Source organism: Trichoplusia ni, unplaced genomic scaffold, assembly GCF_003590095.1.
Source record: "Trichoplusia ni isolate ovarian cell line Hi5 unplaced genomic scaffold, tn1 tig00000119, whole genome shotgun sequence".
NCBI lineage: Eukaryota > Metazoa > Arthropoda > Insecta > Lepidoptera > Noctuidae > Trichoplusia > Trichoplusia ni.
In genome coordinates, this window is record NW_020799984.1 from 96,063 (window position 1) to 118,447 (window position 22,385).

Below are 22,385 nucleotides of genomic sequence, written 5' to 3' on the forward strand. Positions count from 1 at the left end.
TACACAACCAAGTACAGTTTCAAAACTTTTGTTTAAACTCTTAATCGATTACTCACCATACAAATAAATAGTCCAACAGATAGTTATAAGTTAGAATGATATCACCATTCGACAAAAGAAACATTAGCATTGACACATTTATTGATACAGTACACATTACAATAATAAATGTACATTATGAGTAAAATCCTTGCACCACACCGACTTATAATAGAGGCCAACCACCTATACGATTGCAAAGTGTAACGATATCACATGAGTTTCTATGATTCATTGTAAAGATACCGGTTTTAACTTTAATAGAAACTGTTTGGGTAATCTTGTATATATTATACATGCAATAGACAGAGTGAGACATGATTAATTATTTATTATAGATCGTAATAAAATTCTGCATACAATTATTTTTTCTACGAAAGCTACGGAGGTTTTATGTGATTGAAAATTTTAAGAAGATAATAAGTACGGTGTAGATGGCAGATCTTTTCCATTTGAATTGAGAAATTGTTTACAGAGAGTTATCATCTATCTTTTCTCTCAAGATCTACCTCATAATTTAAAGCGTTAACAGGCAGAAGGAGTTACGATATTTGAATGGGTAACGTTAGTAGAAAAAAAAACTCTTTTATCGTAACCAAACGCAATAATACTGTTAATCGAAATTGCAGCGGTAAGTTTAGTTCAGATTATCTTTATGAAGCATAAAATGATAATATTTGAAAGTTACGTCAAAATTGTAATTTAGGATGTGCTTTTAATGTGCTACTGTTTGTTAGTGGAGATAAAAAATAAATTACTATAATATTTATAAAAAGAGGAAAATAATACGATAATGAAACAGAATATGTTCGTAATTGTAATGTGTACAAAAAGTAAGATATTAACGAATTTATTGGTGTTTGGTAGTCGTTAGTTGAAAAAGACATTAAATTTGGAAACATTGTGTTTAGTCATCTCAAATAGAAGATTTATAAGCGATTCAGACCATGTGGTTGCAATTTGTGGTTCGAACGATAGTCATAAAAGTAGCTCTGAGGTTATTCCGGTAGTTGCTGGAGAAGCCGACTTTATTGATCTCGAATTAAATGGTGATTGATAGTAAAAATATTTATTAGTCAATCATTGTTTTAAACATAATGAGATGTCATGAAATTAAAGATATGATAATTATGTTTTCGAATCTCGATTGAAGAGCATGGTTTTCAGTAATAAAATTACTAAGAAGAGGAGATACTGATTTGTACATATCATTTCCATAGCAAATATATCGTTACAAAAACAGACATCCTGTCATAAATCAAATCGAATTTATGTATAAGAAATAAATATAAAATTTAAACAAACATTACAGTTTTTTAAAAGTCAAATGCCTAAATGTATTTTAGATGCCTTTTAATAAAAGAGAACTTTGAAATTTAATAAAATTGCAGATTAAAAAAAACACGTGTTGTTATTTACTTTAAGTGAAGCGATCAATCTAAATAAACGATTTATATTAATCATGCCCTTATCCAGTTGTTTTAAGACGTACGATAACTTAAGAATCGGATAAAGAAATCATTTTAGCTGTACCATACATCCTTTGAGCAGGTAATTTTAGCGTAACTATTTGAATTTATCAAAAACACGGTAATTAGTTCCAATTCTTCGACAAGGACAATTATTTCTAAAGCATGAATGCTCGACACGTAGAAAAAAAGGGGAAGGTGAATAAAGCGTGAAATAGAAGGGAGCTTAATAAGATCGTGACCTATATTCCTAACAACGAGGGTCCCGTGGATTCGGGTCAACCCACTTGCGAGCTACAATGCAACGGCTCACGCTACAAAATCCTTTCAGACTGTTTCTCGTTCACAGGCAAGTCAATTTTCTCTAGATCTTCGAGATACAGTGGATGCAAAAATAAATCCGCGGCAATAAAAACAATATGAGAAATAGTAGCGTACCATGACAAATATTTGCGGAATTTTCGGGAGTGTGTAATGTAATTGAAATATGTTCAAAAAACTGTGTGATATATGCCAAAATATTTACATAGTTAATAAGTTACGGTTTATGTTTGACTCAAGGCAATTTCAGCGAGATTGTCATCCGAACGTGTAATAACACAGTGCATAAGAAATGACCGCTTGCAAAACCATTGTCCAAGAGAAACATATTGCCCCAGTTCCATCTCACAGCTCTCTGCATAGTAAGTGACATATCATTTATGTTTTAGTATACATTCGAAGAAAATTAAAATAATGAAGTGATTCAAATGCGAGATGAAGACAAAACAATAGCTGGAGTCATAACTAAAGGTCTGTAAACGATGCTGGAATGAACGTTGACTCCATTGAGAATAGTTGACTGTGAAAATCTGTAAAGGTTGTACAAGTCTATCTGCACAATGGCGTGACCTACATTAACGCTGAGTGAACGAACGTTTGAGTATACAGAAGGTTTAACTACTCTAGAGACAAGTAGAAGCTAAGAGGCTAGAGGGAACAAAGAAATTGAGTTCTCATTGACTAAGAAATCAACAAAAGTTAGAAAAGTCCAAAAAAAGGAGTAAAATAAACGTAGAACATAAAACAAAACATAAATAGCGTTGGGGGTCCAATTTTCTTGATTCAGAGAAAAAAGGATTGTTATTCGGACGCGGGAAAACATATGAGGGTTGAACCTAAGGCGGGTAACACATCGATCGCCAGCGTATTCCAGAAATAGACAGGAGTTTAGCCAGAGTGGCGTCTGTTACATTTTAAAACGACTATAGACGTCTTACGCGTAGGTAGAAAAAATTTATACAACAACATTTTTGGAGAAATTAAAGTAAATTTGGATGTAATCATGCACAGTTAGTCTTTATATTGGAAACAAAATATGTGAATAATAGTTTAAACTTTAGTGAATAAAACTTTAAGTAACTAAACGTAATAATTAAACTAACAGAAGCTGACAGCCGAGTCAAGCAATACCGTAATGCCATACAAATTAAAATTTATTGAAGACAATCTATCACGCGTTGGCATGTATTTCTAAACCAAATCATAAGAAGTGAACCAATTCATACATACAGTGACACAGCACAATAAGTACACAGTCCCCGTTGACATATATAAAATGATATTGATGATAATTCAGAGTATTATTCAGAAAAATCGTGACGTAGCAAACAAAAACACGTACAACACAAAAAACCAAACTTGATATAGCCGTATGATGGCTGTCCGTTTATGATAGACGTTTCTAATAAGAACTTTATTATAACAGTAATAAAACTATACGAGTGATGACGAAGAAAGTGTGCAGTATAAGTCGCCGAGAAAAATTGGGACAATGCCTTATTATCCTCTATTCAAGGTTCTTTACAGAATGCATATAATTTGGCAACGGTCTTTCGTTGTACGTTTTAAAATGTTTTTGGCCACGATGCACCAGCCGCGTGTTATAAATATAACATTATTAATTTGCTATCGTTCACCTACTACACAGCATTGCTATGATATCACTGATCTGACTAACGTGACATTGTGTGGACCTCAGCTCGTATGGAAATCGTAGCGGCCTTGGTGGACTATAACGTAGTGATTAAATCTCATGCAGTAAATCTCGTTATAAAACAAAAAACGCTGTTAACGCACCAGTGAAATGGGTACACAAAGTTCGGAAATAAAATTGGCTTGATGGACGAGTAGGCAATGTTATCATTGTATATTAAACGACCCCACCGACTTTATCAGTAGGCAACCAATAAACAACTTTTTGTCGGAGTTGGTATATAAAGATGAGGAGGGGCGAGCAAATTGTACCCACCCGTACCAGATAAAAGTTAGATGTTTCTCTGAACAAAGGTAATCAGAAAGCGTAAATAAATGGCTGTATCGAATTCAACTTTCCTACAGATCTTGACTGCTTGAGCTTTAATAAAGTAAAGGATTAATGCCACAGTAGATACTTTGTTTAGGGAATTTCCGAAATATTTGAATACTTTTGGTTTGACAAAGAACGGCTTATTGCAGACTTTGGCGACAAAATTAACAAAGCGAACAACTGAAACAAGAAGCAACATTATAATAACTCGACTTTGAAAGTTATCAAAACGAGATTGTTAGCGGAGACATCGTTTTACTTTGTGTGTCTGTTGCTGAAGCAGGAAAAGTTTATTAAGTCGTTCCTACGTGTCACGAGTAACGTAAACCGTTTGTGTAGTGCGAGAACGGAACAGGAAGCCACTTCTCGCTTCAATGCTCGCACAAAACGAACAAACAACATGTAATCAGAGTTTTATTCAAACTTTTTGTGCAGCCCTTTCGACCTTTGTGTTGGCATTGTGATTAACTAAATTGGGTAACAATACGTACTTAGTTCAATAACTGGAAAAATAGTTTTTACTTTTTTGATTTATGTAATAAGAATGTTGATAAAACAATAAGTGAGGGCCTTAGAAACAGATTCCTTAACGGTCACATTGTTCAGCAGCGGCTGGTGGTAAGCGTTGCCAGTTTTCGGATCGATACGAGGGGAGCAGGCACTGGCGGGGAGCCAACCACTAAAACACGGCAAGCCAGAGTTTATGTCGACGCTTTAAAGCGAATTACAAACGTAACCTTATTTTTTAGTGTAAAAACAAACTTGGATAATGCTGATGACGTAGGACACTTGGCTGTAGTCGGAAACAGAGCGGGTACTGTGGCTGCTGATAACGATGAGCATGACAGTGTCACGGACAAAGTGTCTTCAAACTTTGAAATTAATAAAGTGAACGACATTGACATATTAGTTGCGAGGGACAATAATAAAACAGTGGTTGGAGTCGACTGAACTGATCCGTATGTTTGAGCACGTGTGACCAACGAGCGTCATGAACTATTTCAGTTTAATAACGCGGTGTGTGGCAAACGTGACCGGTCGGCTCTACAGCTAGTATTAACCAAGATCCCTAAAGACTTGAGGCGGCACACAAGTCCCTTGAAACTATATTGTTTTAGCAACCGTTTACGGATTATTTATTTGTATTGTCTCTTAGCTCTTTATCTTGTTTATTTATGTTACCTTCTCGACTGGGATCTTGTGTGCCTATAAATACAAAGGTATAGGTTACATAATAAAGCGAGAGATGACAACAGAGGAAATTGTCACTTTTGGTGTCATCCGGTGGTTAAATTGACACCGCCTCTCCGCCTCCTCACAATTCAAGTGATCCAACCTGTGATAAACGGCTTCTATGTATGTGTGTGTTAGTATTATTTGTAGAGGTGCGCGTGTTTACATTAAATACAAAATGTTCTTCAGTCGTAGACATATGAATATTTAATTTGACATAAAAACACGCACATTCATATCGATCGTCAACGCATATGTTCGCATTCCAGACAATTATATGAAAACGTACTGCCGAGGAAGTGAGACGTATGAAACTGACAGCGGGACGGACGCAATGCAAATCTGTGGCGTGCCGGCGACGTCCATTTATCGTTTTGATCACGTCAACCCGGTTAGATCCATATCAAACACATAGCAGACTCTGTTGCCCTGTGCGAGAGTTCAATTTAGATGTTGATAAAAAAGATCTGGAATATGAATTAGGGTCAAAGTATAGTCGTTCTTAATGCAAAGAAGTAGAGTGTGTATTCGCTTATGTGGTGTGGAAGGGTAATCGAGATATGGACGGGAGAGACGGGTCCGGCAATTTGCCTATTGCCGAGTTCAATTATCGCCCCCCGCACTCATTACTGAATTAAGGCGAGAGCGACTGTAAATTTCGTGACGCCTCTGCTCCAGAATCGAGACTGCTTCTCATAACTGGTTCTTACCTGACTTTATAGTAAGTTAACATTGAAACAACTACAAAATAAAGTTTGCAAAAATCAATCAGTTTTGTAATCTACATGTAATGGCCACGATGACCTTGGCAAAGTTATTTCTAAGAAAACCAATAATTGCACGGTCAAATAACCGATTTATTGATCATGTACAGGTAATTAAATGATATTTATTAATGGCAGTAAATTATTCGTCGTAATATTTGATGGTGACAATCTATAAAGGCAGGTTCGTAAAATGAGCGTGCCACAGTAATAAAATTAACTGCTTTCATTAAAGCTTAAGATGCTTTAATATCAATTAATAAAACCGCCTTCACAAAGCCAGTGGAAATTGCTCATTCAGAAACGAATAACGATTGGGCTTCCCGAGACGGTTTCATTTAAATTTTCAGTATAATTTATCATTTCTGATTTTGTATTAGTTGGTGTTTTAGCATAACGTCTGAAGCTAAATAAATCAAACGAATACGTTGACAGATTTGTGAAAATAACAAAATTAAATATACATAGTTGATTCGTAAACAATTATATGACTTTCAGGCAGTTATATTGACATGAATTCTTGTAACAAGAATGGTCTTTATTATATAAGGTAAGTCGTAATGTTATCCAATTATCTACCGAGATTTCTCTAGGGCATTCATACTAGTTCACAATGGGAAAAATGTTGCAGAAGAAATATAAAAACAAATCTAATTGAAATACTTCTTCAAAGAAACTTGATTTTACCGAGTAGCTGAAGGAATACAAGTGGAATAATTATTGAGCGTATAACATACAAACTGATGGCCAAAAGGACTTTTTAGAAGAAGTACTTACCTGGCATAAAGTGTAGCAGAGCAGCAGTAATGGGGTACAGGCTTGGACTGTAAGTGATGTCGGGGCAAGCGTACCCGAGGACCGAGACCACCCTGTCAGCGACCGCCCGACCCTTGCGAGTCAGGTGGTAGCCGAGACAGTGGGTCGCCTCCACGAAAGGAGGCAGCATGATCGGCTTGTCCGGCAGCTCAACTGTGCCGAACACCTGCAACAGAAACAAATTACAATGAATAAAAGTGAAACGATAGAACTTTGTAATTCTGACTCATTTATGTAGATAAAGATAGGAAGATTTCTAGAAATTATCAAGTCTGATAAAGAAAGCAGACAGCTGGGATATCGCGGGGGTTCACGGGCAAAATGGAAAAGATAACATGATAGATAGTAACGTAAAAAATTCACAATATACGATCAGCCTTGAATAGTAGTCTTAGAAGACGGCGATATTCCAAAGCATAGCAGTGATAATTCTAATATATCCAAGGCACATGTTATTGTTGGATAAGAGAATAATGTTATTTTCCCAATAATATTGATCGCATTAACGATACCTCATAAAATAAATTCTGTTTGGCATCGATTGAATGGATTTAAGAGCTGGTACTGCCAATGTTTTACCTATGCTTTATAGATACTACGTGTTTTAATGGCTTACGACGAATGTACTCCGAAATAGAAAGCATACAGAGAGCCCATAAAATATGATTAAACTAGCTGTTGCTCGCAGGTCCGCCCGCTACGAATTCAAAATGATCCCTCGGAAACATAAAATCCTAGTTATAAACAATCTGTGTACCAAGTTTCGTCCAAATCCGTTCAGTGGTTTTCGCGTGAAAGAGGAACAAACATCCATACATACAAACTTTCGCGTTTATAATATTAGTAGGATAAAATCAGAACAATTGTAGAAAGATTTTCCTTAGCCTAACCTTCTTTTCGGATTAAATATGATATCCAAAGTACTTATATCTGACAGGATTAGTTTTTTATCAGCCTTTAGGATTCTAAACATGATTTTCGCTATCAATATTCTATTATCGATTTCGCTTTGTTTGCTGGCAGTGCCAACTATTTTCGAATTAGAACTACATAAATTTCTTATGCATTCCCATCACTGAAGTAACATGTATTTCAAATGCTCATTGTTCAACTTTAAACTGACTCAGTGATTTTATTGTTTTATGTTCTGTAGCCTTAGCACGCAGGCGATTAAAAAGCTTTATTGCACGCATAATATCAATATGGAGAATTTGTTTTTACGACAGCTATCTCTATAGAAAATGCTTCTTTTGTTACTAATACTTTTTTTATGGCGTAAGAGCTAGTCTTTCTCTTTATCCATGATTTAAAAACTTGAACTTGCGCATGTCTAGATGCTCTAATTTTTTGATCAAGATCCATGAGCAGGAAATTGCTCCTGTTTGGGAGTATCGCTCCAATCCTTTATGGAAAATCAAATCAACGTCAGAGCACCAGAAAGACTAATTGAATTCATGATGGCAAATTCAATTATCAAATATACAGGATGTTTTTAAATTGATATATTCATAAATTAGTGTGCAGGTATGAATTTGCTAACCATTATGTGGCTACTGTGTTGTGAAGACGCGTGATTATCCACTTTGCGACAAGGACAAGATGATGCGATGCGCACAAATTATACATATCGTTTTGCTTACATGGTTTCGATGCGTTATATGATGAATAAAAGGCATTATTTTCTTGAGTTGGTTAAGATACATTACAATAAATGGTTGGTTCCTACCAAAAATTTTAATGAATATAAAATTACAAGGTACCATTTAATCTCAGTAAAAGTATAAATAAGAGGACTCAGCTATATTTGAGTATTATTTTCAACATATCCAGGTAAGATCTTCTAGACACAGATTTGCTTATCACAATATTCAGATAAGCAAGCCCACTCTTTATAAGATTACTCTGTACACCGTAATCTGTTTCTCACGTCGTTCATGTCCATCTAAACGTCTGTTAAAGATCGCAATTAGCGATAACAGCTGCAATCGAGACCAGGGAATATCCCATCTTCATTTGTTTTATTCCAGTTTACAAGAACAATTAAAATTGTATCTTATTCCAAGGAAATATAGTCCATTTTCGTGTGCAGCAGCGGAATAGTTACGGTTGAACGCTTGTCTCATTTTAAATACTGCATCTTTACGCAATGTACGTTATGAAAATATTTTTAATATCAGAGCGATGTTTCGAGTGATATTAAAAATGCAATCTCGTCGAGACACGCTAATATTATGTCTCATGTCTTGTCCTATCCTTGTAAAGTAATCCTCGTGTCACGTTTCCTGAGTACTTAATTATAAACAAAACAGTTCTTATCATTTTTCTTGTACAAACATCGTACGATCAATATTTTCGTGTTAAAAATATGTAAACAGTCGTTAACTTGTTTCAGTTATGAGTTTCGTTGATCTTTGTGTTACTGTCGTTTTAGTAAAGGTATAATTGAATCAGCTATCAAAGTGATTGATAGAAATTAGTTGATTGCTAAAAGAAGAATTAACAGACTTGTCCAGTATAATCGAAAAGCTCGAAGTAATTTGAGTAGTCAAAAATCAGTCATAAATTGACTTCCTAAAGCATTAAACGATGCACTAATATTCAAAAGTTTACAAACCGTTTTACATTCCGTAGAAATAATATCGATAAAATGTTTGTTCTTAATCCAAGCGTTCGATATTCCAAGTACCAGCTGTTTGCGTAATATACTAACGACTATATCTGCACTCGATGTTTACCTTATCTTATCTATTTTACTTGAGGTACCGACAGATATAAATAGAACGGTGTTTTGTATAAGAAAAATGTATCGACAACTTGCGAGTATATCGGAAAATAAGCCTACTAATATTATGTATGTGAAAGTTTGGCGGCATGGATGTTTGTAACCACTGGACAGATTTGGACAACAGATAATATCCTTTTATCCTGATTTTATATTTCCGTGGGATAATTAGGCGTTGCGGGCTAGCCGCTGGCAACAGCTTGTATTTTATATGATGAAAAATATCTGGCTGTTGAATACGTATACCTTTCAGCATTCACACAGTCTGGTTCGTTGCACGATATTAATCTCAGTTAAGATAACGATGGAAAAACGAACCAGAACCGTGAATTGCGTAAATTACGAGGAGCCAACGAACCCAATGTTTGTAAATCGTTGCGATAAATAAATACATGCAATAAACATATGTCAGAGCGACAACAGCCGCGCTCGACGGTGTGACGCCAACTGACTATAATTAGACATCAACAAAGCTCGGGTAATGAAATAAGTGTTCGGAAAAATTCGGATAAAACTCGTATCGAAAATAATATCACCGGATTCGCTGGTCACTGATATTTTAGTGCAACATTCTGTGTCACAGTTTTTCAATCGGATTTTACCAGAAATTTTAGTTTTTTTTGTTTGTACTCTTAAATAATTAAGACCCGCCCACCGAAGCGTAGTTGTTATTTTCATATCGCTGAAACAAAGCCAAGTTATGCGAACGTTTTGAATTAGTTACATTAGTGCAAATTCGGGTTGAGCCATTGGCAAGGGTTCTGAACTGGGAAAACAATGTAATGTTTACGAAGCCGGTGCTTTGTAAGCATTATCTGGTGTTGAGCCGAATCTGTGTACGGATCACAGCGGATCAAGCCGGATCAAAATGTTTACGGTAAGGTTGAAATGAAAGACAAATAAACGGGAGATATTTTGCTGTCCAAATTGAACGAAATGACTCTGTAGAGACTTATCGAGTATAGTAAACTCTTAGTTATTGACTACTACTAACGCCCTACGGTTTTACCCGAGTTGTCGTCGTTTGTATGTTAGATTGTTATTGAAAAAGAAAATGGAGCCTATTACTCGCTAATAATGTAGCTTTCCTTTGCCGTCAGAATTATTATGATCTCTTCAGTTTCCTTAGCTTCAAGCGTTATATTTTGGGGTTTCCATCGAGCAAAATAGAAGTCTGCTAGTTTCTTCGCATATATAGATACATAGGTAGTGTGGCGTACATAATATCTAGATTTAATCCCATTACAAGACATAGTTCAACGAGTTAGTACAAGCATTTCTCAAGTCACACAACGCGATTCATACTTACTAAGAACTGTTGTGTATCAATATTGTAATCGGACTAAACTAATGAATAATGTTTGTTGTTCTGTATACTAATTACATGAATATTAATTGACTTAGTTTGAAATGCCAGAATAATTAGATTTATGTTTCTGTTAGAATTATTAACGATAGTTGAAACTTCGATTAGAAGAAAAGGTTTCTTATTGAAATTATAACACAAAAGCATCTGAGACACATCAGTTATATTTCGATTCTTTATCAAAGTTTTCTTATAATGTCAGAGACATTACATACAATTGAAAAGCATTCAAAATATTTGCTTGCAGTGTATGCAAAATTTCTCGTGAACATTAAACAGATTTATTGAAAAATTAAAGCTTAAGGGAAATAGTTATCCAGACAAAACAGTTAATAAAAAATCGTCACGAGCCAACAACGAACAGGGCACAATAGGGATATTTACGAAGGCCGGAGGCTCTACGAATAAATGCTCTATTTATTATTTGCGCCGCGTAACCCGCGTCCGGCATCCGCGAGAGTTAAATAATGAATGGTGTCGGTCCGCCATTTCTCGTTTATGGAAGAAGTCGGTTCGTGGTGAGCAGAATAAATATTACATGGTAAAGAAAGTGTGGAGGCGAAAAATAAATTATTTGAACAGTTTATCGCGACGTTAAGTCTAGAATGTCTATTTACTGGAGATAAAATGACAGCTGTGTTTTTGAATACATGTTTTTAATGTACATGGGCTTACACTGAAATAATCTTTACTCATTACAATAATTAGAGCATTCATTTGCCGACTGTCTTATTCATTAATCTGGGAAATGTTAAATTAATTTATACATACTCGCATCGCTCACGTTTCCACTTAGACCGAGAAAAACTAGTATAAAAAATCCGCGCTCAGTGGTACGTGGTTGTCGTGTGTGCCACGCCCCCGGCGCGCGCGCACGCTCGCCGACGTCCTTCGCTCAGTCAAGGCCGCCCACGCGCTTAGAACGACCGCGCCAAAACCTGATCCCAGCCTGTTTTGTTTATAAACGAAGCCTCGAAACAGGTTAAACCACATCAGCACGTGACGTTACAAGTTAAAAATATATTTAAGGACTGTCATCGCGTACATTTACTGTCATGTTTACAGCGCAACACATTAACATAATTAAATACACGTAAGATACAACAATAGTACGTAAAGCGAGTGATTGATGCAAAATGCTGAACGTACGATCTGGTCGGAGTCACGTAGTAAGCGATAACGGTAATCTCGGTCATTAGTTATGTATGCTGTATGCTGGGCGACGTCATTGTGGGAAAAAAATAAACCAGTTTCTGATATAGAAATTAAAATAATATTGTTTCTTGGCAGTTAGTCGTGCGCTACAATACGAAGGTGAATATAAACAGTAATCGTATTGGCAATGCGTTACAGTATTGAGGTCACCACGTGGGCCGTCACACCTAATACTAGATCGTATCAAATCCAGCAAAATCCGTGTGAGAATCAGTTGTTGTATCTCAATAGCATTAGCAATCAACCTTGAGGATTGACACAAATAATGAATTATTTTATGCATGCCAAGACCACTGATACCAAATTCGACTACAATGTTGTGCTCAAAGTGAGTCTGCTAATATTATCTTCACATAAATAATGTTTAATGTACTTTTAGCCGGGAGCTTCTGATTGCACAAGTTATTTATACTCATCCTAGCAAAACAAAGTTATCATTAGAGTGAAGTTATTCCAAGAAACGTTGGTTAAGATTAATGAGAGGACAATTGGACGATTGTTCGTATGACACGAATATCATAAGGTGTGTTGTGGATTATAGGTACATGCGCGACAATGGGCACGTGTGTGGGCGAAGCGTTAAGGCCCTAATTAGTACAGCCACAAGCCAACGCGACCTCTTGCCACCGGCAATCAACGCTTAATTGAATAAAGTGGACCGACATGAGCCAAATTGCGAATTTGATGCGCTTCGTACGACTCTACTTTTGATCACAGATGACGATGTTTCTAGGATTATTTAATTACATTATAAAGATATCTTTATTTACTTCTTGCAAAGATTTTCTGTCGCGTCAAAAGTTGTATTATCAAGTTGATGCGAGTACAATGGGTTCCCGCCGACCGCCGACATGGTTCGCCGACATAAATATGTAAATGAACTCAGAGAATAAGGCAGAACTTTTCCTATATGCCGCTGTATAAATAAATACGTGGCCGCTGTTATTCTCTCTTGCGAATAAGATCGATGATACTATTTTCGGCGGAGCAAATCCACAAGGCGGATTCCGTCGGAAATAACTTCGTGTTTTACCATCGCTCTGTGCGCCACTGTAAATCTTTCTTGGCCATAAGTCGATTGTGAAAAACATTTCTGTTATCTACGAGCTTCGGTATTAGCATCGAGTAGATACGACATTGAAGCACTTAGGTGAAGCTTGTATAATTTAAGAACAGATACAGTCGGGAGCAATAACAAAGAATTACGAGAAAAAAACAAAAGTAAATAGATATAAGGCAGACGCGCCAGTCGAGTAGATAAACTATTAAGAAGCAAAGATACTGGACTAACATTCACGCAACATGTAAATGACACATGAATGGGTTAGGGTTGAGATTGATTTGCATAAATACAAAAAGCAACATCTGGAACGAGCAGACTAAAGAATGAATAAGCTGACGTTACAACACGGCCGGTCTTTATATTTGCGTGTTCCGTCGGCGATGGAAACATTCACAATTATAAAGTTTTAAAAAAATAAAGCGTTTATATTTGATAAGGATTGAGTGCTTTATTTTCGTATACTTAACGCTATCAACAATTATACAAAACATTGACGAGACGAGTGGTGCTCTAAAGATAAATTTAATAGTTGAATGCATAAACACTAGTCTAGCAAAGTGGGCAAATTCCGTTGGCCTATTTCGATAGGCCACATAACGACAAGAAGCTACGAATGTGTCATAAGAGAAGACAGTTTCCGTATCTAGTTTGCAAAGGCTGTAAACAGTGTTGATGTGATAACCTCGGGTCTAACCCGCCTATAGTACTTGGTTTGATTGATAATGTGATACGAACGGACGACCTAGGGTTATCTCGTTAATATTATGCTCGAATATCTACTATATGTATTATTTTTATACATTTATCTACGTGTAGGTCATCTATGTTTACATACATTGTGTTGTATTTTTAGTTTCGTGTAAAAATAATAATTTGGTGATGTCGTGATAACCTCCTCAATGACGATCGTTATCATTATGGAGTAACCTAGAGTAGTTCTGATTGGAGCGTTGTTATGAATGACCGATGAATAACTGAATATAAAATACATATATTTCATTTTTTGTATGTTATAAGGTAACAAAACCAGACACATAATCCAAAATCGTAGACAAAATAAAACGAGTAAAATCTACTTTACTTTTGACATTTACATAATAGACACCGTGAAATATTGACGGATATAGAAACTCCAATCTGACAAGTCAAACTTGTTGCAGATAGTCATAAAAAGCAAACTAAGCGACTCAATTTCGAAGCTCCAACGTGATCAAACAAAGACTAATAAACAAACAATGATAAAATCAATATCGTTAATCCAACTTTCTTTGCGCATATCATAAAATATTGGCAAATGCTCGTACGATAGCACCGAAATAGATCGACCTAATAAATAGGAAACGGGTGTGTGGCTCCATTGCGCAATGTTAGCTCTGATACGGATGTGAATGTTCAAATTGTTGCACAATACAAGCTATTAGTATATTATGTTGTTAGCCACCTGTTAGCGTCTTGTTTACTAATGTTTTCCGCGTCTAACAATACAGATGTTGACAATTAACTTATACAAATTCGATGCTCGCGTTGAAATGAATCGGGGAGCTGGAAATTCTCAATGATTGGACTTGCTTTTGTATTTGTTTGTGAGGGTTGTTGGGACCGGTTGTGTGAGGGTCGCAGCTGAATGCTTGCCCCCTGTGGCATTCAGATTCAGCTGCCTAACTAAAAGAACGCCCGATGCGAATTTGAACAATAGTGAGGTGCAGAGCTATCGTAAAAAAGATTGCAAAATAATAAAAAAAAAAAAATCCGTGAATTAACCTAATTATTCAACATTATGTATATTTTATTACTGTGCAACCCAATCGTAAACAATATAAATACAGGCAATACATTTCCAAAAGCAATTAAAACGAACAGGAACATTACGCAAAAGCTAGTCGCTATCAACACGTAATTAACACTATCGGGGAAGCATAACAAGAGAACGAAACGCATAACTCTTGATAAAATTCAAAACACTGACCGATGAGGGTTCGGAGACCCGATACCGATTAATTTATTAATTAATGCAGTAAACATCTTCAGACTCGGTGATAATGTTACAATGATACGAACAAAGTTCGCTGACGACGATTCCTTTGTTATCATAGTATTTTGTATGCTTATATTGGTGCACTAAGAACTAACTGGTGTTTGATAAGAGGTCGAAGATCTTTGGGCTTTTTCATTCGTGAATCTATCAACGACAAGCTTTCAACAAGAAATTATTTACTAACTTTAGTTCTCAAATTCAAGAAAGTAACTTTTGTTTCCTTAGGGGGAAAGATTACGCTTTAAAAAACTACTCAAGACATATAAAAAAATGATTTACTTGAAAGTATGCAGGTACTTGAAGCAAATGCGCAGAAACATATACTAATAAAATAGACGACATAAATGCATTACATAATAAAACCAACATTATTATTAGTGTGTATTTTAATAGTTATGCGTCGCATGTTTTACAATGCGATAACACTAGAACGCGATAGAGACTTGCCTTAGAAAAATACAATTGGGGAAGGTCGGTTATACTTATAACTTAAATATATAGTGTATCTTCATCACACACAAATATTTATAAATAGGAAGTATGTGAGTGTGTTTGTATGTAGGTGTATTTGTTTGTTGTCTCTTTACGCCAAAACGGCTGGACATATTTCGACAAAGTAAAGGTAGGCGACACCTTGGATTATTACCTGGGTTTTATCGGACTTCGTTAGAGGGTAATGGTTTTAGAGCTATAACCAACATCCAGGCAGGCAAAGCCGCGTGCAACAGATAGCACTACAAACATGACATGTATTTATTTTATTTTATTTTATTTTATTTGGTGAGCTTACGGCTATGTTTACACATTAGATCAACAACATAATACTAGCATATGCCAATTACAAGCTTCCACAGATGGTAAAAAGTGTAAGTAGTAGACAGACATAAAATCACGTACAGGATTTCTGGTTAAATTAACGTACATTTGCGAATGATTAAAACATACATGAAAAGGAAGAAATAAATAAGTGAATTACTAGTTGTTTTAGTATAAATTATTGGTTGAACATGAGATTAAGTCGTGCTATTATATTAAGCCTGTACTGTCCAGTTCAGCAAATTTTAAATCTTTTAAATACACAGATTATTATTAGTCAATTAAATTATTATTACGTTAAAGAAAAAACCGTCTAAGGGCTGTCTACCTCTTAGATTATAAACGTAAAAACCGTTTTTAACCACGAACTAATTTAAGCATTTTATGTTATAGCGGCAAAAGAAACACATGATGGTTCCTGAGATAGAGACTGGTCAGGGACGGACAGAAAGAATGTTCAGTTTTTACCCTCTGGGGATCGGAAGCCCAAAAAGACAAAGCAAATTGATTCACATACATTCCACAAGCTATCTGCACCGGCAGCTCAGTACCGGCTGCCAATAATATAATCGATGAGTAAAATAAGACCAGACTCACAACTTTTCAATGTTGTTGATCAACAAAAATTCAATTTTCGTTTATTGTTAGAATTATTGTACCAACACAACGACATACCGTTTGCACTGTTCTTATTTGTCTCAGACGACTCTAACGACCTACGTGGGACGGTAAACAGCTGTTACATTCTATATTCTTTTATTTTATCATTATGATGTTTTATAAATATCCAGTTGGGACCACGTTATTAAAGGTGGATTGCCTACTGAAGATTCCTGGTAAGTCTTTCTATCAATAATAAAGGATCGCTCTCGGTTAGTTTTGTCGTATGTTAACGCTAACGAGTCTTCATCGTCGATGGTTCTGACGTGATCTACTTACAGTTGTCTAGTTTTAACTTTAGATATATAATTATCATGATAATTTCTAGTAATATATGCTCTATCCGCAACTTATATGCCGATTGAAACATAATTACAATATTAATCATAATTATCTGACAAACAATTCCATTGTGTTTTGATTTCACTTATCAGCTTTAAATTATGAAATCCCTATAGTCATTGTTTTATAATAAAAAAATTTGCTTCGCATGGATCATCGTGTATTAACTACTAAAGCTAAATTCTCCATACTCGGGAACAAATAAAACATGGGCTAAAGGAAATGAAGAAAAAGATAAAGAACCAAATAGCTCAAAATCAGATCAGTTCTTGGCGTGACGGAAAACTTCAGACCTCAAAAATCTCAATAAGAGTAGGCACATGAGCTTATAACTAGGAATCTCAAGTCAAGAGTATACTACTATCACACATGGAAAAGAGACGGTTGTGGTGGAGAAATGGTTTCTATTGTCCAAAAGGATTACCGTGGCCCCGGTAAACGAAGAACAAAGGAAGAAACATGGTTACGTTTTAGATAGTAAAAGTCTGAGGCTCTATACCGTTCTACCCGAGGAAAGGGTGATGAAAAAGAAATCTAAGCCGTAAAGCACCATGTCTCTCCCCCAAAGACAACCTTACTCAGAAAAGCGTTGTTCAATGTACAATATTAGAAAATAAAAAGACTTCCTTCGAAACAATTAACACCACATTTGTCGCTGGAGATACATAAATTAAATTTAAGTCTGTTTAATTAGTAGCGAGCGTTTAAGAGTAATGGATTTTAAATTGCTTCGACGCTTACAGTGAGCTCTCGTTGGTACGTTGTATATCAATTACTTCATTTCGGTACACATTGTCGTTCTGACTTTTAAAATATTTCCACACAAGTGTTGTGAAGTCTGATGAGATTTTGTTGTCCAGGTTTAAACACCAGGTTTGACAGTAATATTGTGTAAAATAATGCATGTTACATAATAATTATAGTGTATTATATTTATTTTAATTTAAATACAAAGTATCGATTTGCCGTCATTTATATTTGGCGGCAAGTATCAGAAGAACTCTTCATTAATGAAACTGTTAGTAATTGATGCTATTACAATTATACATTAAGCACCTCTACAATTAAATCCGTGACACAGAGTTTGCCCTATCAAAGCAAGAATAACGTAAATCTACGTAAGAACTGAACAAATAAAATCTCGTCCACATCCAGTGGCTGAAGACAGTTCCAAAACAACTCTCAAGTCGCCTTAATACGGAACATGTCATTAATCCACGTCTCCGCCATGAAAAGAGGAAAAGTGAGGATACGAAAAAAATATAACTCTGTACGTAAGCAGGATCTATTCACCTAATGAGACCAAATAACAAGGTTGGCAGACCACAAGGTCGAATTTCCATCTTTCATTAAAAGTAACAAGACTTCATTTCCGTTACCAAACAGAAATGCAAGGTTAGAAAAAAAATGGATGAAAGACATGAATGGATCTGAAAGCTTTCGAAAGAAATTAGTGGTAGAATGAATAGAGACGGTGTTCCGTGGTTAGTGGAAGCCTAAGGCCGACGTTATAATGCTGAGAATACGAAGCAGGGCAATGATCACAAGAGACGTCGCGAAAAGCGATTATCGAACGGTTACCAAGCAATTATTCAATCGCCGTGTGAGCTGCAGAATTAATTAGAGGCTATTGCGCAAACTCGATTAGACGGCCGGGACCGCAAGTGCTGTGGTTTGGGCATTCGAATTATGCTCCGATCGATGTCGCACACTAGCTAAACGTGCTGATTTAACACCGCAAACATTTCCTTTGCAACCCAGAAACGGAGATTAAATATGCGCAAATTGCAACACGATTGCCGGTTTTGGCAACAGTGAGCCTTGTGTGGTGTATTGCGATAAGTATAGGGCACTTAAATATGTAAGGCCTTTTAATGTTTGTTAATAAAGAGGAAATACGCACGTGTGGGACTTCTAATCTAGTGAATGAGACAAACACTTACGATAGTAATAATAATAGCGTGACAAAGCTACCGACGGCATGCAGTGCAATCTTCAATATTTATTTATATCTTATCGCTGTAAATCGATTCAATGTGTATTCACAAATAATACGAACGGTGAATTATTCACACGTTCATTCATTGCTAATGCATTTGACAGTTTTCCTTCACAGCAATATGATTGCAAGCGGTTTGTTTTCCGAGGTATTTTCGGCTCAAATGGTCGCAGTTGTTAAAATAGAACTTTACATAGTTGCCCAAGAGTTTCTGCTCTGACTAGTGCAATTTCTATTTTAAGCGCAAACATAAATTCCATATGCAAATAAACCTGCTTTTCTGCGTTAGAAACAATGTGCGTTACGCAAATCAATAATACCATGATCGTTTTAACTAGACGAGTGAATTAACTCGATAAACGGAGAAGGTCGCGAAATGCGTGCGAGCTCTTGTAAGTGCAGGAAATAGGCTCCGTTTGTCTGTAAGTATTGTACACTTCCTGTCACGGTTTGGCTTAGTCATAACGAGTAAAATTTCTCTGGTCCGCCGGTCAAATCACCTGACTCGATCAAGGACGCGCTACACCAAGCGTAAAATACAATTTATTTTCACATGTTTTTGGTGTGTTTTTTGCTGCAGCAATCGCGTTTATCTCTGAATTATTTTCGAATCTTTATTATATATTGATTATATTATCGGTAGAGTTTTTATTGTTGCGAAACATCGGCAGGCGAACTTACGTATTCATGACACGGTTTTGCTAAGTCATTGTACTTTTCAAGAAGCAGCATAGCTACATCAGTTAAATAAAATATTGATGTTCACACCACGTGACCACAATGCAAGTAGCAGAAGGTGAGAAAAACAAAATGGTTCTTGTCTATTTTAAGAATTGGCGCGCGTCCATGCGCGCACCGCTTTACCTATGTAAGTATATCAATTATCGGTGATATGATTTTATGTCACATAAAACCCGACTGCGATTTTAATGATCATAATAATACCACGATAGTTAAAATCGAAGAACGATTGAGTTTTATTAGTACACAAGGACCAATTTGCGTCATTACGTCAGCTGTTTTTAACAAAGAGGAAGATAATAATAAGCATGAATATAATAAATATGAATGAAAAAGAAACTGTCTTTATTGCAGTCGTAAAGGTAACATGGTCGCAATAAAACGCCATAAACTTGATGACACAGGGTACTGGTATGCTGAAATATTGACACACCTCTTTCAGTGTCATCACTACAAATAACTTTAGAATATGCCTTATATATGAAATTAAGTATTAGTTGCATTCAGTCGACAAGAGAGCCTTATCATCGAAAGCCATATGCGTAACCAATCAGCTAATCGTGTCGTCATTAATCAACCATTTCGTTGCGCACGCGCATGTGAACGTCAACACCAACGTTTTAAGTTGCGATAGGTCTTGCTTTGGCGACTTGTATGTTTTTTTAACGCTTCCAAGATTAATTTATAAATTAATGGCACTCCATCACTTGTCAATTGGGTCAGTCCCAAATAATAATGAGCTAAAAAGATTACGTATAATTGTAATTACTTTGATACTGCTAATCACACCTTTGACATTAATGTGACATTGCGTTATAATAATTACATAATTAAGATTAATGTAATGGAAATTAACTTGCAGTATAAAAACAATTTTCTTGCTTGGACTTAAATTATTAATTCAAGACAGTGTAGAAGGTAGAATAATCCGCTAAGTATTAAAAGGTACTAACAGAGTTTCCTTAGAGTTGCCATTTATCAAAACAATTAGATCTGTTTTGTACCGAGATTTAATAGGAGTCTAATTTTAATGTGGAATAGCGGGACGCCGGCTTTCGTCCGCGATAATCGGATTTAACTTAATGAGATTACTGAAAACGCGAATCGTCTGAATAGCTATTGTTTTCAAAACGCTTTCTTTGTTGAATCCCATTTAGCAATTAAGCATTTAGTGTCGCAGAAGTTTGTAGGAAACAAAAACATTAGTAGCTAGGCAAGAATATTGTTGATGGTGAATCGATAAAACAATTTAATATAATAAAGCTAACATAAAACAAGTTGTAAAAGATGGTGAAGAAACATAGGCTGAAGCAAATTGATTATATTCCTCTTTGTCAACAGACTTTATTAGATTCAAAATTACATAAAAGTAAACGCAGACGCTTAAGTCATAGAAAGTTGATTTCTCTGAATATCTGCACATCTAACTTCATAAATATCTCTTGTTTACAATCTGATACCGGCTTCGTGGTGTCTAGGTCATGAAGACCACGAGTCGAGACATTCGGACACTTTCGTTGGCTTTCCCCGTCCCATTCGCACATATAGTGTATAGAGAAATAGCGATATCTTGAGAAATCCACCGTTATCGGCGAGTGACAAAGTGTGACTGATCGCGAGGTCAAGGTGTGTGTCGTTGGCACTCCACCAGAGTTCAGGTGACGAGTTCCTACGAACGACCCTCGAACGAATTTCACGGATACCTAAAGACTCGCGCACATTAACGAACTTATGAAATGTATTTTTTTCAATTCAATTCTTTCAATTGGCTGTGTGAAATGGAAGTAGAAATCTTTAAAACATGTCTTAGTAGGAAATCCTATACTATTTAACGTCTTTATAGAAATAAAATGTCTATCTACTCTATATTCAACAGTAAAGAGAAAAATAATGATGATGGCACATATTTACTCATTGATACTATAGCAAACTAAGTCACTATCAGCATAGTACGTGTAGTAGTAAGTATTTATCGATAAACTATTAATCCATTCTATCTCTATATAGATCAGAAAAAATATCCTTGGATTGCTGAAAACTATTCGTTAATCGGTTTAAAATATATTAAATATTAAAGTCGTATTTATCTATTGAGATTCAGCATTACATATTTGGCAACATTGTTAGTCGACCTCAGTCGTATTTGAAAATAATTAGACGCTGAAAACGTTGCTTGTAGATTGACACGATCATCAGTCAATGCGGTTAAAGTACAGCAATGCAACCGCAGACAGCTAGACAAAGAAAAACCATTTCGGAGATTCTTTTGTTTGTGTTCAGATTGCTACAAATCCTACAAATCTTAGTAAGCCGTAATAGATAAAATAAAAAAAAGATAAACCAGGGTCATATAGTTAGTCAGACTATTTTTAAAGTATTGCACCATTAGACGCAAGTGTGGCCAACATAGCTCCAAAACGACTATTTTATTGTGTACCTTAACCAGCAACGGAACATATCCTTGGTACTAAAGTTTATAGAACCTTTACGCCATTATCAGAACTTGTAACTTACAAAATATCTTATCTATTTATAATGTTCACGTTTTATTTTAAGACCCAAAAGACCTAACACAACACATTAGAAATTTTCCAAAGCATGAATAACATGGAAACATTGCCAAAAGTTCACATTAAGGAGATAACAATGCATGCATCTAATAAATGTTTCGAAAAGCATTCCATCCTAGTTTCCCAGT

The 22,385-nt window shown here is 35.7% G+C and overlaps 1 protein-coding gene across 9 annotated transcripts in view; it reads right to left on the reverse strand.

The window, feature by feature from the left end:
* LOC113506912 (TBC1 domain family member 24) overlaps positions 1 to 22,385 on the reverse strand; it is an 82,496-nt gene that overhangs the window by 36,385 nt on the left and 23,726 nt on the right. For all 9 annotated transcript variants that reach the window (XM_026889761.1, XM_026889758.1, XM_026889759.1 and 6 more), the window contains one exon: positions 6,630 to 6,834. In XM_026889761.1, coding sequence (XP_026745562.1) covers positions 6,630 to 6,834 — 205 coding nt within the window. The remainder of the gene's footprint in view (positions 1 to 6,629; positions 6,835 to 22,385) is intronic.